The sequence below is a fragment of the Paramormyrops kingsleyae genome, chromosome 11 (assembly GCF_048594095.1).
Source record: "Paramormyrops kingsleyae isolate MSU_618 chromosome 11, PKINGS_0.4, whole genome shotgun sequence".
NCBI lineage: Eukaryota > Metazoa > Chordata > Actinopteri > Osteoglossiformes > Mormyridae > Paramormyrops > Paramormyrops kingsleyae.
This window is the reverse complement of record NC_132807.1, coordinates 12,428,619-12,453,145: the sequence shown is the minus strand read 5'-3', so window position 1 is coordinate 12,453,145 and position 24,527 is coordinate 12,428,619. Positions and strand designations below refer to the sequence as shown.

General features: G+C 46.6%; 1 protein-coding gene across 1 annotated transcript; it reads right to left on the bottom strand.

Moving 5' to 3' along the window:
• Window positions 1-352: 352 nt before the first annotated feature.
• Window positions 353-24,252, bottom strand: ext2 (exostosin glycosyltransferase 2). Its single transcript, XM_023805832.2, has 15 exons — window positions 24,069-24,252; window positions 22,661-23,002; window positions 22,114-22,337; window positions 21,092-21,181; window positions 19,826-19,942; window positions 17,545-17,740; window positions 16,113-16,252; window positions 15,666-15,759; window positions 11,555-11,686; window positions 8,761-8,950; window positions 5,665-5,831; window positions 4,539-4,682; window positions 4,113-4,241; window positions 2,821-2,903; window positions 353-1,837 (listed from the first exon to the last, which is right to left on the bottom strand). The coding sequence occupies exons 1-15, from the start codon at window positions 24,072-24,074 to the stop codon at window positions 1,699-1,701; spliced, it is 2,193 nt and encodes a 730-aa protein (XP_023661600.1). The 5' UTR covers window positions 24,075-24,252; the 3' UTR covers window positions 353-1,698.
• Window positions 24,253-24,527: the final 275 nt, after the last annotated feature.

Below are 24,527 nucleotides of genomic sequence, written 5' to 3'. Positions count from 1 at the left end.
ATTTTCTCAGTGTTTATGCAAAAAAAAAATCATGTTTTGGGGAAGTTCTGTTTGACGCCAAAATTGAATGAAATGCTGTGTGTGTGGGGGGGGGGGGTGTTTGTACGACACCATAAGTATCATTTTCCACAAGTGCCAATCTCCCTTTTTATATCAGATTTATATTTTCACTGCAAATCAATATAACATGCAGCTAAACTAACAAACAAAACTGCAACTTCTGTGCACAGAAAAAGTTACGGCAGAACCAGCCTGCATCCTGCACAGCACTGCTGGCTTTTCCTTTTATCAAATCAATATATTTGTTCACTCATCAACAATGAACCGTAATTTAGATGCACATTCACATTCATTTGGTTGACATCTTTATTATTTTCCATAGGATTAATAAAAGTAAAAAATAAAGATGAATATTGACATCTTAAAAAAAACAACAAAAATGAATGTACATATTGTGAAATATTACTCTTGTTTCGAAAAGACACTATTCATATCCGCGGCCTCCATGTGCACCTGGCAGAGTGGGGATCCATCTCTTCTTTCAACCACAAACACACTAAACAGTTGCTTGAAAGAGCCTCACCTGGAAATCACCCAATAATAATAATAGAGCCTCAATCTGAAATTATATTACAGCTTACAGTTACCAAAAGTCATCTTTTGAAGAAGTGTTCCTGGATTAGTTAGGTCAGATACCTGTGGATCCAAAATAGAAAATAAGCTCAATGTACGACTATGCTCAACAGCAGTCTCTTACTAAACATCCCGTCAGTTTTCAGCTTTGATGTGCAACGTCAACTGCTCAGTTTATCTTGAAGTGCAGTTAGGCCATACAGTTTATCAGCTGGGTCCGATGGGTCTGCGGCTCTGGCTGCACCAAAAAAGCACAACACAGAGCAGATGCGTACACAGACCATCTCATGCATGCCGTACACAGCCCACTTCCAACCCAGAGAGACGTGTGCTGACTGTTTAAGTTCCAAGTAGATGAGCCAATGACAAAATAAAAGACCAGTGCCACTCTATACATTTTCAGCACAACTCACCGCTCGCTAATTCCAGAACTGTCTTTAAATATGCACTGATCAAAGTACAGTAAATCACACAGAAGAAATCTCACCTCAACATGACTTGTACAGCCAATGCCTTTAGTGTCCAGCGAAGAGTTCATTAAATGTGCAGAGATGATAATTGAACCCTTTGGACCTACTGCTGGAAAGAGCCATGTTCCAGAATCGTGGGTGAGAAGCTCGAAACCTTGACCGAACTGCTATGACTGTATGCTGGTCTTCGTTAGAGTAACTCATCTGCTGCCATGCTGTTCTTAAACCTCACTCACACACACACACACACACACACACACACACACTCATTCATTCATTCATTCATTCATTCAGTGTTACCAGGTTTCACATGTGAACCCATGATGAGGCCTGATTCTTTTAGTGTCTTTGGGAACCACTTAAGAAAAGGACTACCTTGCGCCTCTAACCCCAATGTACCTCCTCTGTGGAATCTAAGAACTGCACTGGGTAGACAAGTCATTTGCCTCCAGCTTAAACAAAACAAAAAACAAGTTGTTGGAATGGTTAAGAGGTGGGATCTGAAACAGAAACAGCCTGAAATTAGGGTCTGACTGAGGGTAGGAACAAGATGCTGCGCCAGAGGACCAAGGGCCAATCGTCCAGAGGTCTCCTTTCAGAGGCTCCCGATGTTGGGAAAGCTCTTCAGCTTCTCAGGGAAGTCGTCCTTGTAGAGGACCGGGTCAGCCCGGTGCTCCACTACCTTGAGCGGCATGGTCCCAAACACAGAGGCAAACTTGTTGATGCACTCCGACCTGATGAAGAAAGGAGATGGGTCAGTGGGACGCCCTGAAATCCATTAGTATGTACATCACCACAGCAAATAGAGACCCATCAATGTTTGTTTTGACCTGGAGAAACATCTTACTGTCTCTGTGTTGTTACTATTGCACTTAAATTCACCAGTAGACAGACCTACATTTACTCCACATCTGGCTGGCTGTAAACAAAGTCATAGAACCCTTTTGTGCTGGTGACACTGAACTTGTGTCTTCATTATGACTGAAAGAGTGATTTATGTAGTGGTGCTTCTGGTTCTTTCAGTAGGCATCTGATCATTAATGGGATGGGTGTCAGGTGACAGGAGTATCCTGAGATGGAGGGAGAAAGGGTTCCTTCCCATTGGAGCACACAGGAGGTGGAGGAGGAGGTCAGAGGGGATCCTGCAGAATCCCAGGCATTCTCAGGGCTCTGTGTCTTCAGTGGGGAGGGAGGGAGGGCGTGGGAGGCCTGATGGGCAGCTGCAGCAGGGGTCCCCCCCTCCCCCCATCCATCTTGGCCCGACCCAAAGCCTCCACTCCCAAGGTCAAGCAGGCGCGTAATGAATGCTCCAGGCCACGTGAAACAGCAATCACTCATCTTGACAGAATCAGCTTTGTTTTTCAACGTGTTTTTTGCCATTTAAAGAAGCTCAGTTTGTCCACTTGATCACTACCCTCCCCTTTCTCTCCTACGTACTGGTGGTTAAGCAGACTGGGAATGAGGCACTCATACTAAGCATAAAGCTCCAGTCCAGTCTTCAGTCCACATCAGCAAGTCATGTTCCTTGATGGCCCAGGGCTAACTGGTCAGGTCTGGAGAAGCAGACCTATAGCACTATAAACCTGTTAGTGCCATTCTTTAATAGCAGACAAAGCCTAAACTAACACAGGTTAGCTATGCCTTGAGCAGGCTGGAGCCTTTGATCTGAAGGGCTTTATGTGCCTGTGGTTGGCCGTGCTTGGTATGAAATCCCTACCTCTCCACCATGTGGGTCTGGTCCAAAGACAGCCCGTCGATAGCCGTACACTCAGGACACTTGAACTTCTTCCGGGGGGTGACCTGAGAACAGCCAGGCAGGAAACCTCTCAGTTTTTGCTCTGCAAAGCCCACTACCCACCCTTGTATAAAAGCCACAGGTACAGGCTTAGCGGCCCGAACAACCTCCTTTCATTCTATAGAACAAGGACCAATACCTTTTATTTTTTGTTGCTTTACATTTGTTTTTATTAACCATAGAAACTATACACCTATATGGCTTATACATTCAGGTTAAACCCTTCTGAAGTGCCCAACAGCAGATCTTTGACATATACTGGCACATGGCTGCATGTTTAGCTACACGTATTGCTGCAGTGCTAACTGCCACCGTTCAGCATGACCGATGCAGTAAGATCTCGTGAGCCCTGCCTGGACTGGCCTGCTTAGCAAGACACTGGCAGCTGTGGGGGCAGCAGTCCTTAGGCTGAGCAGTGGCTGGCGGGGGAGCGCCCTTCATGACAGGCCCAACGGCAGCAGTTTCCATGCCCACGTGCCTCGTGCAAACAAGCCATTCCGCCCTGCCCATAAAGATGATGAGTTACGGCTTCCTAACCCCCCCCCCCCCCCCAGCCCATTATACACGAGCAGGGAGCAGGACTGCCAAATTGTAAAAAAAGGACGGGCATGGGGCACAAGCTGGTCAACCACTAAGCAAGCTAGTTTAGCTCTGCTCTGCTGCGGATTGGGAGCTTGCATGAGGCCACTGGAATGCAGCATTCTTAAGAGGACAGACATCCTTTCATTGCTCAAGAGGAATGAGTTTTTGGATGGCTGACATGTCCCATATAGTCTCACTGCCACGGAGTACGTTACTCGATCACTCAAACATTCTTGCAGTGGCTTCCTGAATTGCCCCAATCAACAAGTATGCAAAATAAAAGCCTACACTCAGTGACAGGAAAATGAACCCCAGATGAACTGACTGGACTTCATTTACTATCAACTTATGAACAAGAAATGCTTGGCTCTCTTACACATGGTGCCTCCTCCATCCATACATTTTCCATAAGCAGAGATTCAGTTCAGTCACAATGAGCATGGAGCCAGTCCCTAAGAAGTCGAGGGAATGTTGCAGGGAACCTTCAACTATGTACCGGATGCTGGTACACAAACCATGGCACACACTCACAGTGAGAGACGTTTGTGGATTATGCGAGGAGGTATGAGGCCGTGGCACCAACCCAGCTCTCCTATGATGTGAAAATGAAACATCTTACATGCTGAACATACCTTGATAGGGGCCTTGCCAGTGATGTTAGCCACAAGGAAATTCATAGCGATATCCTCACAATTCATATGGGCATCCACCCAGTTCTTGATGTCACCTGGCATCTTGTATGTGTACAGGTAGTTAAAGTACTGGGTGAAGAGAGAAGAGAGGAACTGTGTAAATCACTGCCTTCAGAAGAAGCATGGCCAATGACAACATGTAATTAATGTTTACATCACCAATGTACTAAAACCAGCTGGAAGGAACAAACTCTTTGTCAGCCTAATTTTTTTTCATTATGTGGTCATAACAGAAAAATGACGGAGAAGGTCTTTGGTAGATAACCTTCACCCAAGCCTTGGCTCTTGCACCTCAGATTGAGTAGAAAGGTCAGGTGGTGTAACCACAGTTAGCCCAGCTAGCATTGCCAAGGCATGCCTCCTTACCTTGTGGTAGAAGGCTGCTCCAGTGAGCACCATGGAAACCTCGTTGGTCCACTCAGACTCATACTTCCACTTGCCCATCTCGTGATCCCATAGGTGTAGTCGGCCAGGGTACCCCACCAGCCTGTCAGGAAACTCCCGCCACACCTGAGTGCCAAACAACGTGAGGGTGTAGAGTCAGGCACTGGCAATCAAATATTGCATTGGTGCTCTAGAAAGGTCTGTCTGCTGCCTGCAAATCATTGCTCATAAGTGTCAAGGCGAGGTGAGGCTTTGCTCATTTAATCTGCATTTAACTTCCCTGCAGAACATCACGGGATTTACAATGTGAATTAAAGGGGGCCTGGTACATGCAAGTCAGCTGCTTGACAGGCAATGACTAATTTGCAAAATATGCATAAACAGTATGACAGGAAGAAAATAACTTTAGTTGATGATACATATCTCAAAAATAATAGAACATCTTTTAAAAGATTCATTAAATGAATGAGTTTGTCTTGAGAACTCCACCATATTAATGTTATTGGTTTCTTTCCTCAACACTTAGACCAACTGGACAGACTTGAAGTTTTCCCTGGAAAAGAAATCTTGAGGTCTTAAGACCAACATCATGCCTTAGACCACGACGTCCACAAAGCTGACATGACCATGCCTCCCATTTCATGTCATTACCCCAAATTATCCTCAATTGCCTCAATGTCATAGAGGCAGCGGCTGGACAGCATTCTCCCCTAAATGCCTCCAGGCAAGCAGCAGTTAATCCTACAGTCATGGGCAGTGTCAGCCGGGCCTGTCATCGCCTCTCAGAAATAAAACGCAGAGCCTGGAGCAAACCGCTCCATGAGGCTCCTGAGGAAAGCAGAGAGGCCCTGACTCAAGTCTTGCTTCTTGCACGCTGGGTTCACATTCTGAGTTCAAAGCGTATTTCTTTGGTGGAAACGAGAAAGTGACAGCTTAGAGCTGCTCGGTCTGCTTAAAGGCACGGGAGGAAAAACTGAACTAAAGAAGACAGTGCAGTCAAGTGAAAGCTTGGTTAAGGAACCAGGAAGTCTGAATTACCATTATGTTAGGACATTAAACCACAGAGCTGATTTGTATGCTTGGGATGGAGAGGAACAATTGCGCTCACCTCATAACCAAACTGCAGTTCGTCCGAGGTCAGCATGATGATGTCATCATCAATGGCCAATACAGCCTCGGTCTCGATTTCGTCGTAGGGGAAGAAGCGGTTGCTCAGCTTGTTCTCCTTGGTCCGCACCACTTTGAGTGGAACTGCGATCTTTGGCCAGAGAGACTCTGGGCAGGGATAGGTAAAGAAAAAGACCAGCAACAACAAGTCAGGGCCCCATGGTAGTCAGATCAGTTTAATAACACATTTGAAAAGGTTGCAATCAACCACCAGCCGAATGCCTCCCAAACCTCCCAAGCCATGATGAGATGGCATTAGCTGCAGACAAGGAGAAACAGCGCGTTGGTTTGAACTGTGATATAAATTCTCAGTACAATGAAGTCAGATTGTTTCAATGTTTCTTTTTTCAGGGCAAGGAAAACAAAGTCTCTTTCTTGGGTTGCGCAACAGTCGGAGTCATTGAGAACAGAGGCAGAGCGTGTCGCTCTATGAACTCTTTCCTGGGACCAGACGTCTCTTTTGATGGAGCCCGAGATACTCCAGACGGATCGGGCAGAGGAGCAATAATGCGACTTTTGTGTCTTTCCAGTTCTGCCCATTTTCCCCAAAGGCAGACGATCAGAAAACCTCCAGCTCGCTCCTGATTGCGCATCTCAGGTTCGGCCCTGGCTTTCGTCCGTGCGGCTAGCGGAGCCTGTAGGTGACGGGGCCTCGGCTCAGCAGCGCAAGGCCGACGGAGCTTCCGGCATTTGAGCGCTGAGCTGGTCACGTGTCTGCGACTCTCTGCCCCAGTGAGAGGCAGCAGGCCTCAAGGCATACAGGAAAAAGAAACGCTCTTTATTCAGCTCATTTAATACAAGGGAAAACGCCACACCATCAAAAAAAGTTAACAGCAGTGATTCCTGGTTTACGATTATAGCAATTTACAAGTATTTGAGTGGCCCAATGGTACAGAATTAATAAATAAACTCCATAAGGCGAAGGCACCGTGACTGATCAGCATAGTAACCCGAACCTGACCTAGAAGGAGGCCCCGTTAACTTTAATAGGTCACACAGCACTAGTCAGACTCAACTTACACCACTAATCAAAGGAAACAGTGTCCCATTAGGCCACTTCAAAGCCCCTCCCACGTATAATCACACTGCCCAAATCTACAGTGAGGATGCACTGCATTTCTGCGCTCTGTAAACAAGGGCTGGGAGCGTCAGGAGACATCATTAGCGCTGGAAACAGGGAATATCAGCTTACTGCCTATGAGGTCATAAATAACGTGAAATGTAAGTGAGAAAGGGCACCAGGAACAAACTGGAGGCCGAGTGCCTGCTGGCCAGGCCCGCATATATCAAAATCAGCACCAAGGCTGCCCAAACCTGCAGATTTACTATTGCTCCTATTATATTAGCTCTTAGCTGGTCTATTTGACCATAGCGGTTAATGTGGCTAATGGCCGCCAGCTATACCCACTTAAGGTCTAGTGGCCCGATGAAGCCAGGGCCTTCAGGGTACAAGCCCAGCTCCTTAATCAGGTTACCTTCGGCCCTAAGTGAATACGTCTGAAAGAAAAAATCTCAATACAGGCCAAAACAGCACAGAGCTATGGGTCACATCATAATGTCATGGGCCAATTAACAGAATCGGTGCCGTCTGACTTCAGATCTTGGTTTCTTAACCTTTCCAGCCACATGACCTATTTATCATCTACCTATTTATCATCTACCTATTTATCATCTACCTATTTATCATCTACCTTGTTGGCATCCCGTGGGGGACAGGTATAATTTTGCTAAAAATATTAGGATGATTTTTTCTATGTTAGTCAACATATCACAATATTATTCAAATTACTACTTGGCAAAACTCCATCTTTGCTTACAATTCAGAACATGAAAAAAGATGACATACTGAATAGACTGCGGACTGAAATCATGCAAAAATAAACTTTTTTTTTTCCACAGGGCGTAACACTAGAAAACATCGACAGTCCGGCTTGTTGCTGGTTTTTTCTCTGACTGCCTGACTGGCTTCCCACAGTTACATTTTTAACCAAAACATGGCACTATTTGTAACTGGAAACCCTACTTGCTCATGACAGTAAGCACTCACATTCTCCGTGTTCTGCTGGATGGCAATGCTTCAGGGGTGAAATAAGCTTGCAGTATTTCCAAGTTTATGGCAGAGTTTACAGTACACAGGACCAGTCAGTTGCGTGTCAAACTTAAAACCACAAAAAGTGCCGCCACATCACCAACATCTTTTTACCTTGTTTATCCTCAATCTCTCCTTTATTAAAAGGTGATGTGGCTGCTGAGCTCTCCCTTTCTTCACCAACACTGAAGTTTCCTGAGGGAGCACACATCTTTTCCATGATATTTCCAAAACAGCAGCATGCAACCCGCTAACTCAACCGACCTTGTTGTGCATTTGATGAAAAAGAGGCTGTTTGTTCTTAAAAGACCACCATATGACTGGTTGGTAATGAATTCGTTTCTGGGCCATCATAGCTTGGTGTGTGCAATGAAGCAATGTTGCTTATTGTCAGAATATTGAAGTTTCAAATTTTCTTATCATTTCAACTTTATCAATAATGATAATATGTTAAGCTGATATGAAGTTTATATCGCCCTGCCCAATCTCTGCAGTAAATTTTGTTGACCGGGGAATTTTCTAGGGTGGCAACTGGGATTGCGTCCATGTGGTGGCCCATTAGGACCAAACCATGTTTTCCTGCTACAGTTCCGTGGTCCACTACAGGCTGTTAGCTATTGGCCTGTAGAGCAGCGGTTGTGAAACACTGTTTTGATTATCACCACAACACCCAACGTGTATAAGATATTTTTAAATAAGTAACTAGATAAAGCCAAGATACTAAAATCACTATGAATTAAGCAGACTGTTGCCAACAAACAGACCACATTCATGGCTCAAGTCCAATGACCTGCTGTTGAATCGTCCCCAGGGTTCACCTACATTTGCTTGGAGGCATAAAGGGTTAGGTTTAGGGTTAGGGTTAGGGTTAGAGTCAGCACTCACCCACTCTGGAGGCAGGGCAGACGTATTCAACTGAAGCTATGCTTAGACAGCGTGGGCGCTCACCTTCAGGTGGGCTCTTGTTCTGGTTGTTCCACACCACCAGCAGCTTGGCTAGGCTAGGCACCTTGGAGATCTCGGTGATGACGCGGAAGAGGCTCTCCACGCGGTCGTAGGTCAGCACCACGGCGGTGAAGCCCGGCGAGCGAGGGGGGATCAGAGGCAGGAAGAGGGGGCTGTTCACACTCGACCATTTCTACGATGGGTAGGGGAAAGAGTGGTCACAGTCCTGTTTGAATCACACACTTTGGCGACCATCAAACCATCCCACTGCCTCAGCAACACATTTTCACACGACTGAAGCATTTCACTACACTGCACATGCTACTGTTTTCAGGAAATAATGCTGGTAGATGCTTTTCTGTAGATCAACCTATCTGCTCTCAAACTTAATGACTTCGGAATAAACATGCGATGCTAACTTGTGAAGACTCGCATCTATAGGCATATCAAGTTTAAAGAGAAAAGCTGTCCTCCATAACCACTCGGCACAATGTGACCTCAGCCTCTCTCTCCTGCAGACTCAGGCTCTGCTAAAGCCCCATTAATCCTAGAGGGGAGAGGCCTCCATGGGCAGATAAAAGCCAAGCTCTTCCCTTCTGCAATCGCTCAGCCACTGTCAGAATATCTGAATAACTGCTCTGGGACATGCCCTGTCCATAAAGCAGCGCGGGGGGGGGGAAGGGGGGGGCGGACCTACTGAGGACCATCCACTTAACGGAGCTGACCACTGACCGCTGGAGGCTTCTCTCACAACCCAATCTGCACGTTGTAAACGCTAAGTACCACGCCATAAAACAACAGTGTTTACCCCAGGGAAGCTGAGGGCCCTCTGGGGGGGGGGGGGCGTGTGCTTGCCACAGGGAGGGAGCCAGTGTGAGGACACCAGCAACTGGCAGCACTGCAGCACCTTCATTACAGTTGACAAATAAAATACTTCCTTTAATTCAGCAACAAAGCTGAATGAGGCCATTGTATGGGACGAGCCAGCTGTGGCCAGCATGGACTTCCACTGTACAGGAACACTTCGGGATGACAACTGCACGTTCAGAGACAGCGGGTACATGGATGTCACGGGAGACTCACAACAGCTAACATTCCACATGATCATGTGTCCTGTCATCAGAATCCCGAGAATCCCGTGCGTGTGGCGCTGACACAGGGAACACGGTACGGCCACGCCAGTGAAGTACACACGCACAAGCAGTTATATGCAACAGTGTCCCGTCACTGAGCAACACAGGAGAAGAGGATTTCTGGGAAATAAACACAGGGACGCTGAGCACCTGGAAGCTCGATGCCCAGAGGCAATACGGAAAAACACAGTCAAAACCAAGCCATCATCTGTCACCATGACTCATACGGGAGAGTCAGCGCAAACAAACACTGCTAACGCACAGTGACATGAGCCCAGCTCTACGTGGCAGCATGACAAGTGAGCACAAAGCTTGATGGGTTAGTTGCGTGCACGGTAGCATGGCGGAAGAGCTCAGCTTTGGCACGCTGGGTGCCCTGATGTCTCAAGTGCCATACAGCCAACACCCATTACGAAAGGGAGATGGCAACCTCTTCTCTGATGATCATCTATAGGCACCACCTCAACCCCATGGCACCACACACACTCAGAACAACCTTCCACACTCAGAGAACCAGAAGGTGCTAGCGGAGGAGATCCGAGGAGCCCGGGAGCATGTGGCGAGCACATTGGGAGCCGGCGGCTTGCCTGGAGCCAGAGGCCCACCCTGAGGGTGACGCCCCGACTGATTTACAGTTTCGGCATCCTAGTCGCAGAGCCTAACTGTCTGCCTCCCCGATGGGTCAGCCGCAGAGATACTGTGCAGTCTGCTGTCGTGTCTCTCTCTCTCTCTCTCACACACACACACACACAGACACACACACACACACACAGACACACACAGACACACACAGACACACACACAGACACACACACAGACACACACACAGACACACACACACACACACACACACACACAGACACACACACACACACAGCCACCCACAGGTCACACAGCCACCCACAGAACCACTGTACTATCCACAGAGCTGCATATTTGCAGTATTTCCAAGAAAACACTCAGCAAAGTGGCCAGAGAGGCAAAAGAAGTCAGCACCATGGTCAGAATGGTGGTCAATAGTTATGAGCTGAAGCATTCAGCTGAAGTGACTTTGGTCTCTACTTGGGTAGATACATCATGCTAACTAATTTGATGCGACATAATCCGAGTGAGTGTTTGACCGGAGCAGGGCGGGAACAGCCTCTGCGAGTTAGTCTACCTGTGACATTTACTGTGGCCAGGAAATTCAGACCAGACTGAAAAAATGATTAAGGCAGTGGTAGTTATCACTACCGGTATGCTACCATATTGGGTGGCAGAGAACACAGGATTTTGTTCATTTTGATTGTTATGATTTAATATTTTTAACTGTTGAATTTATTTTGCATATTTATTTTTACAATGTGCAAATAAGCGTCTCTTAGCTATTGTTATTCATGTGTCGACAGACGAATTGCTTTTGGTTTACAGATGTTCCTAATTGTGTTTGCTTGCAGTTTTAATAAATTCAAAACAAATTCTGTTTCCCCAGTTGTACCAAAACTGCACTGAACCGTGAAGCCAAAACCGAGGTTTGTACCGAACCATGAATTTTGTGTACAGTTACATCCCGAGTTAGAACTGCCACTAACAGTTTCCCAAAGTACATCCAATACAGCTGGAATTCGAAGGCCCTGTGTTTCCTGTGCATTTTACAGTAACTCAGACACAATACCATTACTCACCACTATGGGAGGGTTGTTCCACTGCTCGTAGGTGTGTGCCGCGTAGGGGTAGATGCGGTCGTTAATGATCTGTAGCGTCGTGAGGCCGATGGCCTTCATGGAGCTGAAGTAAGCCTCCCAGAACCAGTGAGCCTGACGACGGGGAGAAAAAGCAGTACCTCAGATTCACGAGGTTAGTAGTGCTGGAGGGGAGTGGAGACAGCATTGGTCTAACAGACATACACTGACACGAGTATCAAGGTAAGAGCAACACATTGGCATTTAAAGTCACAGCCAATCACTGCCTATTTAGCCCCTATGAGAACCAATAAAGTCATCAATGGGAAGGTTCATTCACTGCATCACTATTTTGGAGTCATACTGACATCTAGACAGAAAGCTGCTCTCCAAGAAAGCCATCTGAGGTCCACTCTGAAAGAACATTCAGCACCCAGGGCAGGTTCTTCAGGGTCTCAACATCTTGTAGACGTCCGTGACCATGAATGTCAGCCTGAAGTTCATTTATGGCTCTCAGGTAGGGAAGTAAACACCATGCTGGTTGAACAGAGGATCACAAGGGTAATTCAACCCGGCGCTGAGACATCGATGTCCGTCGCACACCTGGGGTCTTAAAAGAGCCGTGAAACAGGCTGCAGGTAAAGCCCACAGCCACTGGCGGACTTTGATCAGACCGGAGGCAGTGAATCAACGTTAAAGGATGGAAAAGGCATTCCGAGTCCAGCCCGGGAAAAGCGGCAGGACATACAAAGGAAAGCCGGCCACACTTTAATACGAAAGGCATGTTGAATGGGCTGCTGGGATCTGACGAAAGTCCGGCTCGGCGCCGTGAAATGAAGCTGGCCCTGAGGAGCAGATTTCCGGGGTGCGTGGCGTCATCTACCCGCGTGCGTGTGGACCGGCGCAGGAGGCCTGCTCAAAAGAAACCCCCCCACTCCACTGCCTCCACGCCATGCGGAGCCCGAGGGCTCACGGGAAGCTGACCAGACTAAACTTTCGAACCTGGGCATCAGTTTCCCATGCAAAAAGGAAGACGCAAGCTAGGTCCTAAACAGGAGACAGACTGAGTGTGACGGGGAGGGGAAAACACTGCGGAAACCCCCCAAACTAGCATGGCACTGATGCCTACCAGCACAGTAATACGCTTTACCTATTATACTACGACATCAGAGGGAAAAGAGCACTTACCCCCCCCCCCCCACCATGCATTCTCTCCCTAGCAGGAAACTGGAACCTCGCCAGCCCTTCCAAGCCCTTGAATTTGGGCCAGAAATGTTCACTTATAGATGAAAGACAGTCGAGCTCCAACCACCAGGTTCTAAAGTAAAATTATTTTAGTGCAGGCAAAGGACCTCTGGAGGGTGCTGCTCAGCTGTTGACAGACAGGCTGGCCTGCACATGGTACAAGGCTTAACGTGAGATCTGCTCCCACACAGAGACTCTAGTTCACTGCAATGCTTTCTTTTCTTGGCCCGTAGAGTATCCCAGAGGTGCCCTGCGAGGGGCAGACGGCCTGCGACACGCACCCAGAAGCGCGTCACGGAGCAGGGATAGACCTGCAGATAAGCCCCAGGACGGAGGTCTGCGGGAGGAATGCATCCACGAATCGACTCCCCCCCCCCCCCCCAAACACACACATTTGCTCTCATGCATCTGCATCTTTTAGGCCATACTCTCCTGCCAGCTTGTCCTTTTGTCATGTTATTACTATAGCTGTTTATTCCTTTGGCAGATGCGTTAATCCAGAACAATGTGCAAGCCAACGCGAATTTTCCATGCTGAACTTTCTGGCGTTCCATTCCCTGGGCTTACTCATCCCGCTGCTTTTCTGGAAGCTTCTCTTTACCCCAGGGCACTGCTATTGATAAATAAATCAAATTCACTTTCCTTATTTGACACGAGACAGACAGTCACGCAGTACCTACACACAGATGGTGGGAGTTATTTGCATCAACGTCAATGCTAATTTAGTCATTATACTTAAAAATTCCATGATAATAGTCTGTTTATTTATCAAAGTGGCAGTAGATGATTATTTAGCCCTTGAACTCGAATCCCAGCCTATTCGTTACACCTCATTACATTCACTTCTCTGCTACACCTTGGGGCGCCAGTCCAGGCTAACAGGTTATTATTAACAGCAGTGTAATCTGGTGCTAATACCTCATCAAACGCAGATAACCATTAACATCACACGACGCAGCTCACAGCCAAATGCTCAACCAGAGGCGTATGGAAGCAGATCAGCACCCCCCACATGGCAACAGCGGGGGGGGGTCCCACCCACGCCCAGAATCAGCCACGTTACACAAGTTCTCACCCCCCATACTGTTCCTTAGAGGTCTGCTGCTTAGCCCACTGCTTCCCCTTAACACCCCGCCCCCCCCACAAAGCCGGGCGCGTTACACCTTGGAAAAACACGGGACTAAAAACAGCTCTTGTTTTGATGTCGAGGGGGGAGACGGAGTGCCTTTTAAAAGACTTTTCCAGTCCCAGCGGGGGATCAGCTGCCCATTAATCAGGGAGTGATGAAAGTTGCCTCCCCAGCGAGAAGCAGGTCCAGCCCGCTTGCCCTGTGTGAGGAAGGTGCCTCTGGAGACAGCAGCAGGGATGGGGAGACAGCCCCTATTTCCTTAACGCGAGAGGAAGGACTCACTGCTCCTTAACAAAAGGATCCCAAGGGATTAAACCTGGAAATGTGGGAATACAAAGAAGAGTCAAACATCACTGGGTATTACTCTACTCATTCTATACAGCTCAGCCGCTCACATGTCAAGCGAACTCCATATCATTAATGTGAATAAAACCCAATACTGATACTCAAAAAGCACCCTTGCAATTACACGGTTTTCATTTATATAACATGTCAGTTTCATTCCACAGCCAGGTCACTTGTGTAATATGTGATGAGATGAACAAGAGCTCTCAATCTGAACGCAGTACCCCACACCTCCAGCAGGGGTAACCCGCACAGCTCGCTGAGCCATCAAAGCACAGTCTCGATAAATCAGGCTTCTGCGATGCATTGCCGATCGCCACGGCAACACGGCATTTACATTTCCTCACATTGGTCTCCCGGGTGAGGCAGACGTCTACGCCTGGCAGCCTCCGAGTGCCAAACACTCAGCGATAATCTCCCTGGGCACTGACGGCGGCGCCGACCCGAAACGGGAAGATCTTGGGGTGGAGCACGGCTACCGCTCTGCCAGGGCGTGCAAATGCAGACAGCTGCAGGCTTTCATGTATGACAACAGGTATGTAGTTACAGCAGGGCCATCACCTGCTACCCATTGTTGGGGGGGGGGGGACATGAAGAGGATTCATTACCACTAATTATTCATAAATGTATATAATAATGTATACAAATCCAAAATAAAAACAGAACAATCATTTTGCTGGCAAGCGGTTAGAAAATCAACTTTTGGACAACAAATAAACTGAGTTTGGTGCATATTTTAATTAATGTCAAAACCTGGCTGACAAACAGAATATAAACTATCACCCAGCTTCAGTTTACGTTTGGCGTTCGAATACAATGATAAAACAGCAAGACTACAAAACAGAGCAGCGTGTGAAGCTACAGCCGGCAGCGTCTTGCACTGCGGTGGAAGACCACGGTTTGAGCGCCCTCTATTGTAGAAACAAAACAGTGCAGCCCCCCGCCATGAACTTTTCCCAACTGCACAGCATCCTTTGACAATCCCACTCCTCATCATTCACAGAGAGGATGCTGACACCCTGGATGGTACTCACACACACACACACACACACACACACACACACACACACACACACACACACAGAGGCACACTGACAGCAATTCTAAGATGTGATGTATTCTAACTGGGCTGAGGGAGGACAACACTGGGACACAGGAGAAAATCTCCAAGCGTACAGGACAGAGGTGGGACTCCAACCTACAATGCAGGAGGTAAGGCGACTCCTAGTGTAACAGTCATTAAAAACCTCCTGGGACAGGACTAATCACGGCGGGAGCAGTTTGGAGGGCCGTCTGCAGCACCTGAGGGCTCACTGATGCTTACTGGGACCTGGAGTGTCTCATGAATCCCATTTGGTGCCTGAGGACCTCCAAGCGGCTCCGTCACACACCCACCTGTCTCTGCATCTCTTCCACCTGTCTGTGAGGGATGCTCTTCAGGATGGTGTACATCTCCGGGAGTTTTTCTTCCGGAATGACCACAGACGCCCTGCAGGAGATGAATAAAAACACAGATACACACACACAGACAGAGACAGACAGACAGACAGACACACACACACACACAGACAGACACACGCAGACAGACAGACACACGCAGACAGACAGACAGACACACGCAGACAGAGGCAGACAGACACACACACACACACACACACACACACACACAGACAGAGACAGACAGACACACGCAGACAGACAGAGACAGACAGACACACGCAGACAGACAGAGACAGACAGACAGAGAGAGTGTAAGGCAGCTTTCTGGTGTGGCCTGGTGCTCCGGCTCGCTCTGCCCCATTTCTACATCCCTGACCCTCAGACCCTCAAGTGGCTGCTCACCGCTTCCAGTCCAGAACCTCGGAGAAGGGCAGAATGTAGGAGTCTGCCAGGATGACGGGGACACAGGCAGCCTGCAGCACGTCACTGAGGGCAGCCTGTCCGAGGCGCGCCCCCCGCAGCACCACGCAGAAAGAGGATTCCTATGCATAGAGGCAGACATCACGGGGGAACAGGGCACACCACACTCAGAGACATTAAAATCACTATGCAAAGTACAACATGAGGGGACATTCCACTTTAAATTCAACAATTTTACAAAAAAGTTTGTGTATAATTTTCGATTTTGATAAAATTTGGAATGTGAATGACACGTACCTTCCAGAGCTTATCTACTTTTTTTAATTCCCTTTGCGGTGCAGTGTCATTTCTGCACCCCGGGTAGCAAGAAATGATAATTCAGGATGTGTTCTTACAAGTCGTAATGTTTTTACTATTACAGCACTACTCAGAAAGACTACTTCACAGGTCAAAGTTCATCTCACGAACTGCACTTTTTTTTTTTTTACTTCTTTCAGTTATTAAACAAAAGTGAAGTCATTATTTTTTATAATGAAACACATATGTATGTGTACTACTTGTATAAAACTTTGACCTGTTACTTGGTCACCCCAAAAATGTACAAGTTTAACACAAACTTCAAAGATTGTTAGAAGTCTACAAGGAGTTAAAAAATAGCATTTTTTAAAAAACTGTATCAAAATGTAGGCTACAGGATTGAACTGAAAGCCACAAGGTAAATCTTTCTGTTATACTGATCTATGTGTAGCCCAGGCCCACTTTCCTGACAGGCGAGATGGTCACTGGTCAGTCACTGGTCAGTCACTGGTCAGTCACTGGTCAGTCACTGGTCAGTCACTGTCCCAAACGCGGTAACTAGCCTGATATCATCAATTAACGATAATATCGTCAAATTACACAAACCTAATAGAGACAGACGTCTCCATGGAGGTCTGTGTGTAGCACTTCCTGCGTAGGCTGATCTGGGACAGGGAAGTGTCAGAGTTCAAAGGTAAACCCTCACACTCCCAGAGCAGTCAGCTTCACGGGGTGTTAATCACGAAAATCTCCCACAGGTAGTGGGTTGGTGATAAGCATGCTTCCTGTCTAGATGCCACGGGGTCGGGCCAGACGCAAGGGTGACAGCTCCTCCTAAAGCACGTTTAGAAGCTGAAGACTTGTTTATCACAGTACCAGCAAGCATAAATGAAAGCTGTAATTCCACAAGATGCGAGCACTGTTGAGCCCAGGTTGCCTGAGGCTCCCGGTCTGCCCTGGGCTTGCCCTCGGTCTGCGCATGGCTCACCCACGGCCAGCCCCCGGCCCACCCCCAGCCTGTCCACGGCCCACCCCCAGCCTGTCCACGGCCCACCCCCAGCCTGTCCACGGCCCACCCCCAGCCTGTCCACGGCCCACCCCCAGCTCGCCCACCCACCTGCAGGATCTGAGGGTAGTCGAACACCTGGCCGCGGCAGCAGCGCTTGCGGGCCGAGACGGCGCCCTGGGAGAGGTTGCTGCACTTGTCCAGCAGGAGCACGGCCTCTCCGTTCTCCTCCTTCAGCCTCTCCAGCTCGGCACGGTACTCGCGATGCACGGCCGTCTGCGCCGACAGGATGAAGTAACGCCGGGACCTGTGGACCAGGACCAGGACCGGGACCAGGACCGGGACCGGGATCAGGATGGAGGCGGGACAGAGCAACACGCAGAGGAGTTGGGAACAGGAGAGCCAAATATAAAGCAATGAGGCCCATTGTTCACAGGTGATGATGTAAAAAAAACCAAGAGCCATTTGCAGAGATAGCAGCTCACTACCAGTTAATTCAGTCACAGTACAGCCAAGGAGATAGCCTTCTGTTTCAGATCTAGTTGCTGCTGCCATATCTCATTAAGACTTAACATTTACAACTACAACAAAACTATAATAGAGTAAATAACAGTGTGTTTTGTTACAATAGTCAATCAACTGTATGCACTGTCCAGCATTCGCTGTAGCATTTAAACCACTATTCAGGTGATGTCAGCACAGTTTGGGTATGACTACAAATGAATAATTTCAGAAGCAAGCAGCACCCACTGTACAGCCAGGGCAATATCAGACTTTCAGGCAGGACAGTAGAATGCACTGCATGACTCAGCTGGTGATGTCACTAGACACTATATCGTATATCAAGATTAAGCTTACTAAACAATAAACGTCTCATTGTCTCAGTGTTGCACCATTACTGATGTCAGCAAAATTCTGTCTATGACAGGTAAATGATATATGACGGAGTTATGTGGTCACATTGTTCAGCAGGTTACAAAATACTGCAGTGTAAATATTACATTGGCCCATTATGAATTCTGTATGTGAAACCTTTAAGAGTTGATATCTGCAAAATATCGATGCAAATTGAGCTACCAGTAAATATTCACCAATGAAGCTGATATTTTGCCTGAATTTGCTCTTCTTATAAGCAAACAAAATGAAAGGGTAAGAAGGTGATATTTACATGTTTAAAACATAAGGTCCACCCTAATGCACACCCTGAGTGGTGGAGCGACTGAGCGACACAAATCACTGCCTGGCTCATACCAGTGGGAATCGGTGCCGTTTCCAACAGGAAATGGACTAAACCGAGAGGTGATGGGAGATTCATTGTACAGTGGTACCTCAGTTCTCGAACTCATTAGAACTCGAAATTCTTAGAAGTGAAACCAACCAGTTCAGAAAAAAAATACCTAGTACTCTATCTGAATCTCAGAAGTCAAACCGTGAACGCCGACCTAAGATAACTTGTATGCGCGGGGAAATGAGTCACGCGGCACGTCTCTCAGCAGTAACAAGGGGTAACGCTTCAGTCTCAGCCTCGCATTCGCTGTGATATCATTGTGTATGTTTACACTAGCTGAATACATATATTTAGACAGTAAAAATACATTTAGACAATGAAAGACAGTAACAGTAATTATTATTATACAATAAAATACATTTAAAAATAAAGATTTCTTATTCAGTATTTTAATATTAATAATAAACCATTAATACATTTAATTATAACAATATTGTCGTGCCCAGCGGGGACGGAACGGAGACAAAGGCACAGATGTCAGGGTATCGGGGAATACGGGGTTTAATTACAGGTAAGGCAGGCAAAACGCAGACAGACAATACAATGACCGGACTGGGGAAGCAAACTGAAACGCATACTAAATACAGAGGACTAATGATGATAACCAGAAACAGCTGATCACATGGGGATTCCACACGGGGTTAACGAGGGGGCGTGGCACACGGAAGGGGCAGACGATCGGGGCAGGACACATTGTTTTTTTTTTTAACTTTACACATTGTTTGGATACATTTATTTTCTTACTTTACAAATTACTGTTCTGATAAATGTCTTTAGATGTGTTTAGTACAGTATATGCTCTACTTGTTTTATCCAGTTCATTTTGTGTTTAAATGCTAAAAAAAAAATATATTTAGGTGTAATTTTTTGGGGCCGGGAACCAATTAATTGGTTTTCCATTATTTCTTATGGGGAAAATTCGATCAGAACCTGAACTTTTTAGGATTCGATCCGGAGCGCTGAACGGATTAAGTTCGAGTTCTGAGGTACCACTGTTCTCACAATCGTCTTAAAACTGAAGTCCTCCCATCATCAGGACAAGCACGTCACCACCAATAAAGAGGGACTCAGGGCAGTTAAAGCTATCTGTGTTTGAGGCCTCACCCCGGCTGCCTCTCTGGCAGATCCACCTCCGCAGACAGGGGGCTGTAGACGGGAATGCTGACATCATAGCCTTGCCGGTAGGTCCATGTAGAGAACCCACCGCCGGCAAGGAGGGCCCTGGAAGAGCCAAAACAGCCCCGTGTCACTGCAGAGCATCAGAGCATGTAAAAGAATCAGCAGCCATTAAGGAAGGGGCCTCATAATACAGAGAAGGTACAGAGTCGGCACACGGTCGGACTAGCAGGAATGGCTGCCTCTTTACCTCCACTTATACACTCCATGCTGTCATCTTCACCGGCTGCTGATTCGATTAAGACAAGAATATGCAGTCCTTTCCATAGAAGGTGGGCCTATTCATATGGAACTACCGGTGTTTTCTTTACGCCGCACACAGTTGGGGATGACGTCATGTAGGGAATAACTGGAGTCGAAAGTTAACGTAAGCGGGTGGGGTGAGCGATCTCATTATTGCAAGTGACCGACGGTACAGCTAGTCATGAAGTTTCCGTACGCTGAAAGGGGCACGTGCCCACATGATGGCCATGATACATCCATGTGTCCTGCACATCTGTCAGCACAAGCACATGTGCATATGCACATATAGACACAGAGGGGCCGTCTGTGGTTCCGCGTTCCTGGGCTGTGTTGAATGGGAACTTATGTGGCTCCTGGCCACTATTGTGTGTCACTTTGAACTGGGACCTTTATGCTAAATAAGCAGGGGAGACGCAAAAGGCTTGTAAGTTAAGCTACACACGTAATATCACACAAAACTATACAGCCACCCCAAAACAATGGAGGATGAACAAGTCACTTTGCTTTTCCTGGTGAAACTCCTCCAGAACCATTTCTACTGTGCTTAGGTCATGTGATGCAACACCATCACTATGCTTTGCAGGCAGCTTTCAGACTTTTGACTAGTACTGTACATAGTACATTTCAGAGGTTAGGCTTTGAGAACACAGATATCCTGGCTAATAACTATATTGTTCAGTACAGCAAACATAAATATATGAAAAGGCAGCCTTGTTTACTAAAAACTAGATCAAACGCACCATCATGCTTAGCACAGTTTTCTGACTAGAAATACGTATCACTTACTTTTTCTATATTTTACCAAAAATCCTTACATAATTGCTTTCCATCAGATACTCTGAGGGATCATGAACATATTACCAAGTTTCCCCGGCTTTCGCTTTAGATGTCAATAAACTCAATATATCCCTCCCCCTTTGTGACACCAGCAGGTCCAGTGGCGGTCAGTACCGGTCTCTGGGCACGTCCAAGGCAGTGTTGTAGTCGGGGGGGCCACCGGGCAGCATGTTAAACAGCAGGTGGTTCATCCCTCTGTCCCACCTGGGAAATACACCCACAGTGTGATTAACAGCATTACTGACTCTCATCACATGCAGTGACAGAAATGCCAGAGAAATGGTGAAGTATAACCATTACAAGTAGGGATGCACTGAAATGAAAATTCTTGGCCGAAACCGAAAACCAAAAAAGAGGAAACGAAGGCCGAAAACCGAAACACCGAAAGAAATTATGCCAATAATTAGTACCATTGTATTTATGGCTATGACTGTGTACTAACCTTACTAAAATCAAGGCATTGCGATTGCATAAATTAATATTAAAGTTTCAAAGAATAAATCAGTTACAAATTATGAAAATATTTATTTAGCACATTACAACAATGCACAGTATAAAATAAAATAAAATTCAAACTTAAATGTTTAACTTAACCGCACTCTCATATCCAGCATGGCGATCGGGATGTTTGGATTTCAGGTGATAAATTAAACCCGACGTGGAGAAAGTCTTTGCAGACGCACCCCCTCTTGAAATTTCGGCATTACATGTTTTGCAAATCGCTATCCGTGGGTCTTTCTCAGATATATTGAAATACGTCCACACCGCAGACATGCTGCTTCAGACAAGCTCGTGCAGGCCCCGGTTTCTGTTTGCGTCATCACAACATACTGTTTCAGGCGTGTTTTTCGGTGATAAAAATCTTTCGGCCGAAAACCGAAAATGCACTTTTGGGCCATTTTCGGCCGAAAATTTTCGGTGGCCGAATATTCGGTGCATCCCTGATTACAAGTATAACAAGAATTATTTTGATGCTCAGAGGAAGACTTTTAGATGACATACATATTGACAGAAGTAACAAAAAGGTGAATCGTCTTGTGTAACAGGAATAAAATCCAGGTTTGGCATATCATCTATAACCAGTGCTGCCCCTCTCACACAGGCTAGACTGGGAGCCCCATTCACTCTGGGCTCACCGGGGCAGCATGGCCAGGGCCTGGGCGGTCTCACGGATACGCAGTGAGTTCTGGTTCAGCACGTCGATGGAGGGGATGAGCAGGCAGGCTCGGCTCACGTCGTCCGTGTAGAAGTCGCTGTCGGAGATGGCGCTCAGCAGGTCATTGTACTCGCGCGAGAGCCCCGTGCTGCTGATGGGGGCTCCCACATCGTCCACATAGCGCTGGAAGGGGTAGATGTACACCTGCAGGGAGACGGCAGAGCCGCCGTCAGAAGCTGCCTGTAATTTTTTGCAGGTTATTTTTTTTGCATGATCAGCTAAGAAATGGGGTTCATTAGAGTAGTGTTTCCCAATACAGCCCTTGGGGATCCACAGACAGTCCATGTTTTTGCTCCCTCCCAGCTCCTGGTGCAAAAATGTGAACTATCTGTGGGTCACTTAAGAGAAAGCTGGGAAACACTGCAACAGAGAAACAGGACTGACTGGCTGTTAAAACAATAAGTTAAAACAACAGCAATTTAATAACGATTTCCGAAGGTGCTCGAATATGCATTGTAGGGCGTCACCTTGATGCGGTTCTTGGGGTTGTAGCCGCAGCGGTAGACGTCGAAGCAGGTGTGCATGCGACAGCTGAGGTCGCCCCTCTCCGGGATGGAGCTGGCCACGGGCAGACGCACCAGTGGTGCATCATGAACGCTGCGCCGGTCCACGCTCCAGTCCGCTGTGGACTCGATGGAGTGCGGCCAGAACTGGAACATGCCAGTGGCGATGAGGCCCAGCAGCACCACCGAGAAGAGGGTGATGTAGTAGATGCGGTGCTTGGTCTTCATGCGCGGGATGAGAGCCGGACCCCGGGAGCTGTACTTCACAGATGCGCACATGCTGAATCCGACAATGCGGCTCAGCCACTTTCAAATAAAAATAATCAAATGAAATAAAAATTAATAAAAAAGCATGACAGGTAGCGATGATCTAACCAGTATTCAACGCAGATGTGAGCAAGTATAAAATATCAATTCCGATGGGGAAATATTTAGTCTTAAGTCTTAATGATGTTGTAATGCACCACAACACACCCAATTAAGGCGCCTTGGGGCGACACTGTTGCGAAAGGGCTATATGAAATAAAATTGAACTGAATACATACCTTTCTCAGCATGACGTCTACTTAAGTACAGTGCTTTCTATATAACAAACGTTACATTTTATATATCATTGGGTTACTGGTGTTACTGGTTTTTATAAGGAATTAAAACGGCAGCGTCAATATGATTATAAATATAATTAATCATCAGACTAGTAACTAGAACAATCGCTATAATAAAACTGAATTACTTATTATCCAAATATGTGAGTACTCGATCATTATCAAGCTACTCAACTGATACTCAGTTTCCATTCCCAGGAAAATTAACAATCTAAACATAATTCGCGCAAACAGCCCAAAAGAAGCATGTACAAACAATCAACTATATAATCTTATAAAATATGACGAACTCAAACAAAATAAATCATTGAAAATGCAAATGTGCGACCTGACAGAGCTGACAGTAGGATCATGTCCAGACCTTCTTCTGAGAGTCCCACAGCTTAAGTCTTAATATAAATGCCGAAGCACTTAATACAATTCAGTAGCTTGCTGGGGATACTAGGGATTTCCATAAGTATTCCTTCTCTTCGTCTGTTGCATAGTTTATATTCGTTACGCGTGACCAGACCACCGTTTATATTATTTCGACTTTTTGGAAGATTACTACTTCATAAACAACAAACCAGCATGGCAGGTTGACTTGACAACTGCTCAGCTACGGAACCAGACAAATGGGAAAAAAATAGTCTGCTTATTTTGTTATTATGTTCAATAATACGAACAGGGATGTTTTATTTTAAGAGAAACAGCGGTCTTGAAAACCAGTTAGACACCCACCCTGTCCATGATGCTTTAGTAACAAATTATAATCCGCTCAAACTGACCTTCATAGACGCCCAACCGCTTCGGAACGTAACGCTGGGCAGTTATTTCATATTTTACTTAATTATTTAGCCGGACAACTGTCATATTCAGAAATTAACTTTTAATGACTTGTTTCTGTATCCAGACGTCGTTGAAGGAGCAAATCACGGAGTTACGTGATAGGGAGGCGGACGTACGTCTACCATAGACACCACAAATCGGACCCAGGCGTTTTACAGCAGCGCCACCTGACGTTGCGGTGTACACTTGCATATCTACACTATATGCCAATCCAGCGGCTAACCACACAGATTCAGAAACTCCAGAAAAAAAGGTTCTTTAAACTAAAAATTGATCTTGCATCACGCTTTAATAGGCGAGAAAGTATAACTGACGGTTAATTTTGGGGAATGCCGGTAAAGTATTTGATATTGTGCCTCACTTCCAACAGAATTAATTTGGTTTACAGAGTCCACCTG

Excerpts from the sequence above, each read along its gene's own strand:
- ext2 (XM_023805832.2), bottom strand. Across the intron at positions 22,338-22,660 it reads ACCCCAAGAACCGCATCAAG|GTGTACATCTACCCCTTCCA; the intron begins GTGACGCCCTAC and ends GTCTCCCTGCAG. Across the intron at positions 5,832-8,760 it reads GAACAAGAGCCCACCTGAAG|AGTCTCTCTGGCCAAAGATC; the intron begins GTGAGCGCCCAC and ends ATCCCTGCCCAG.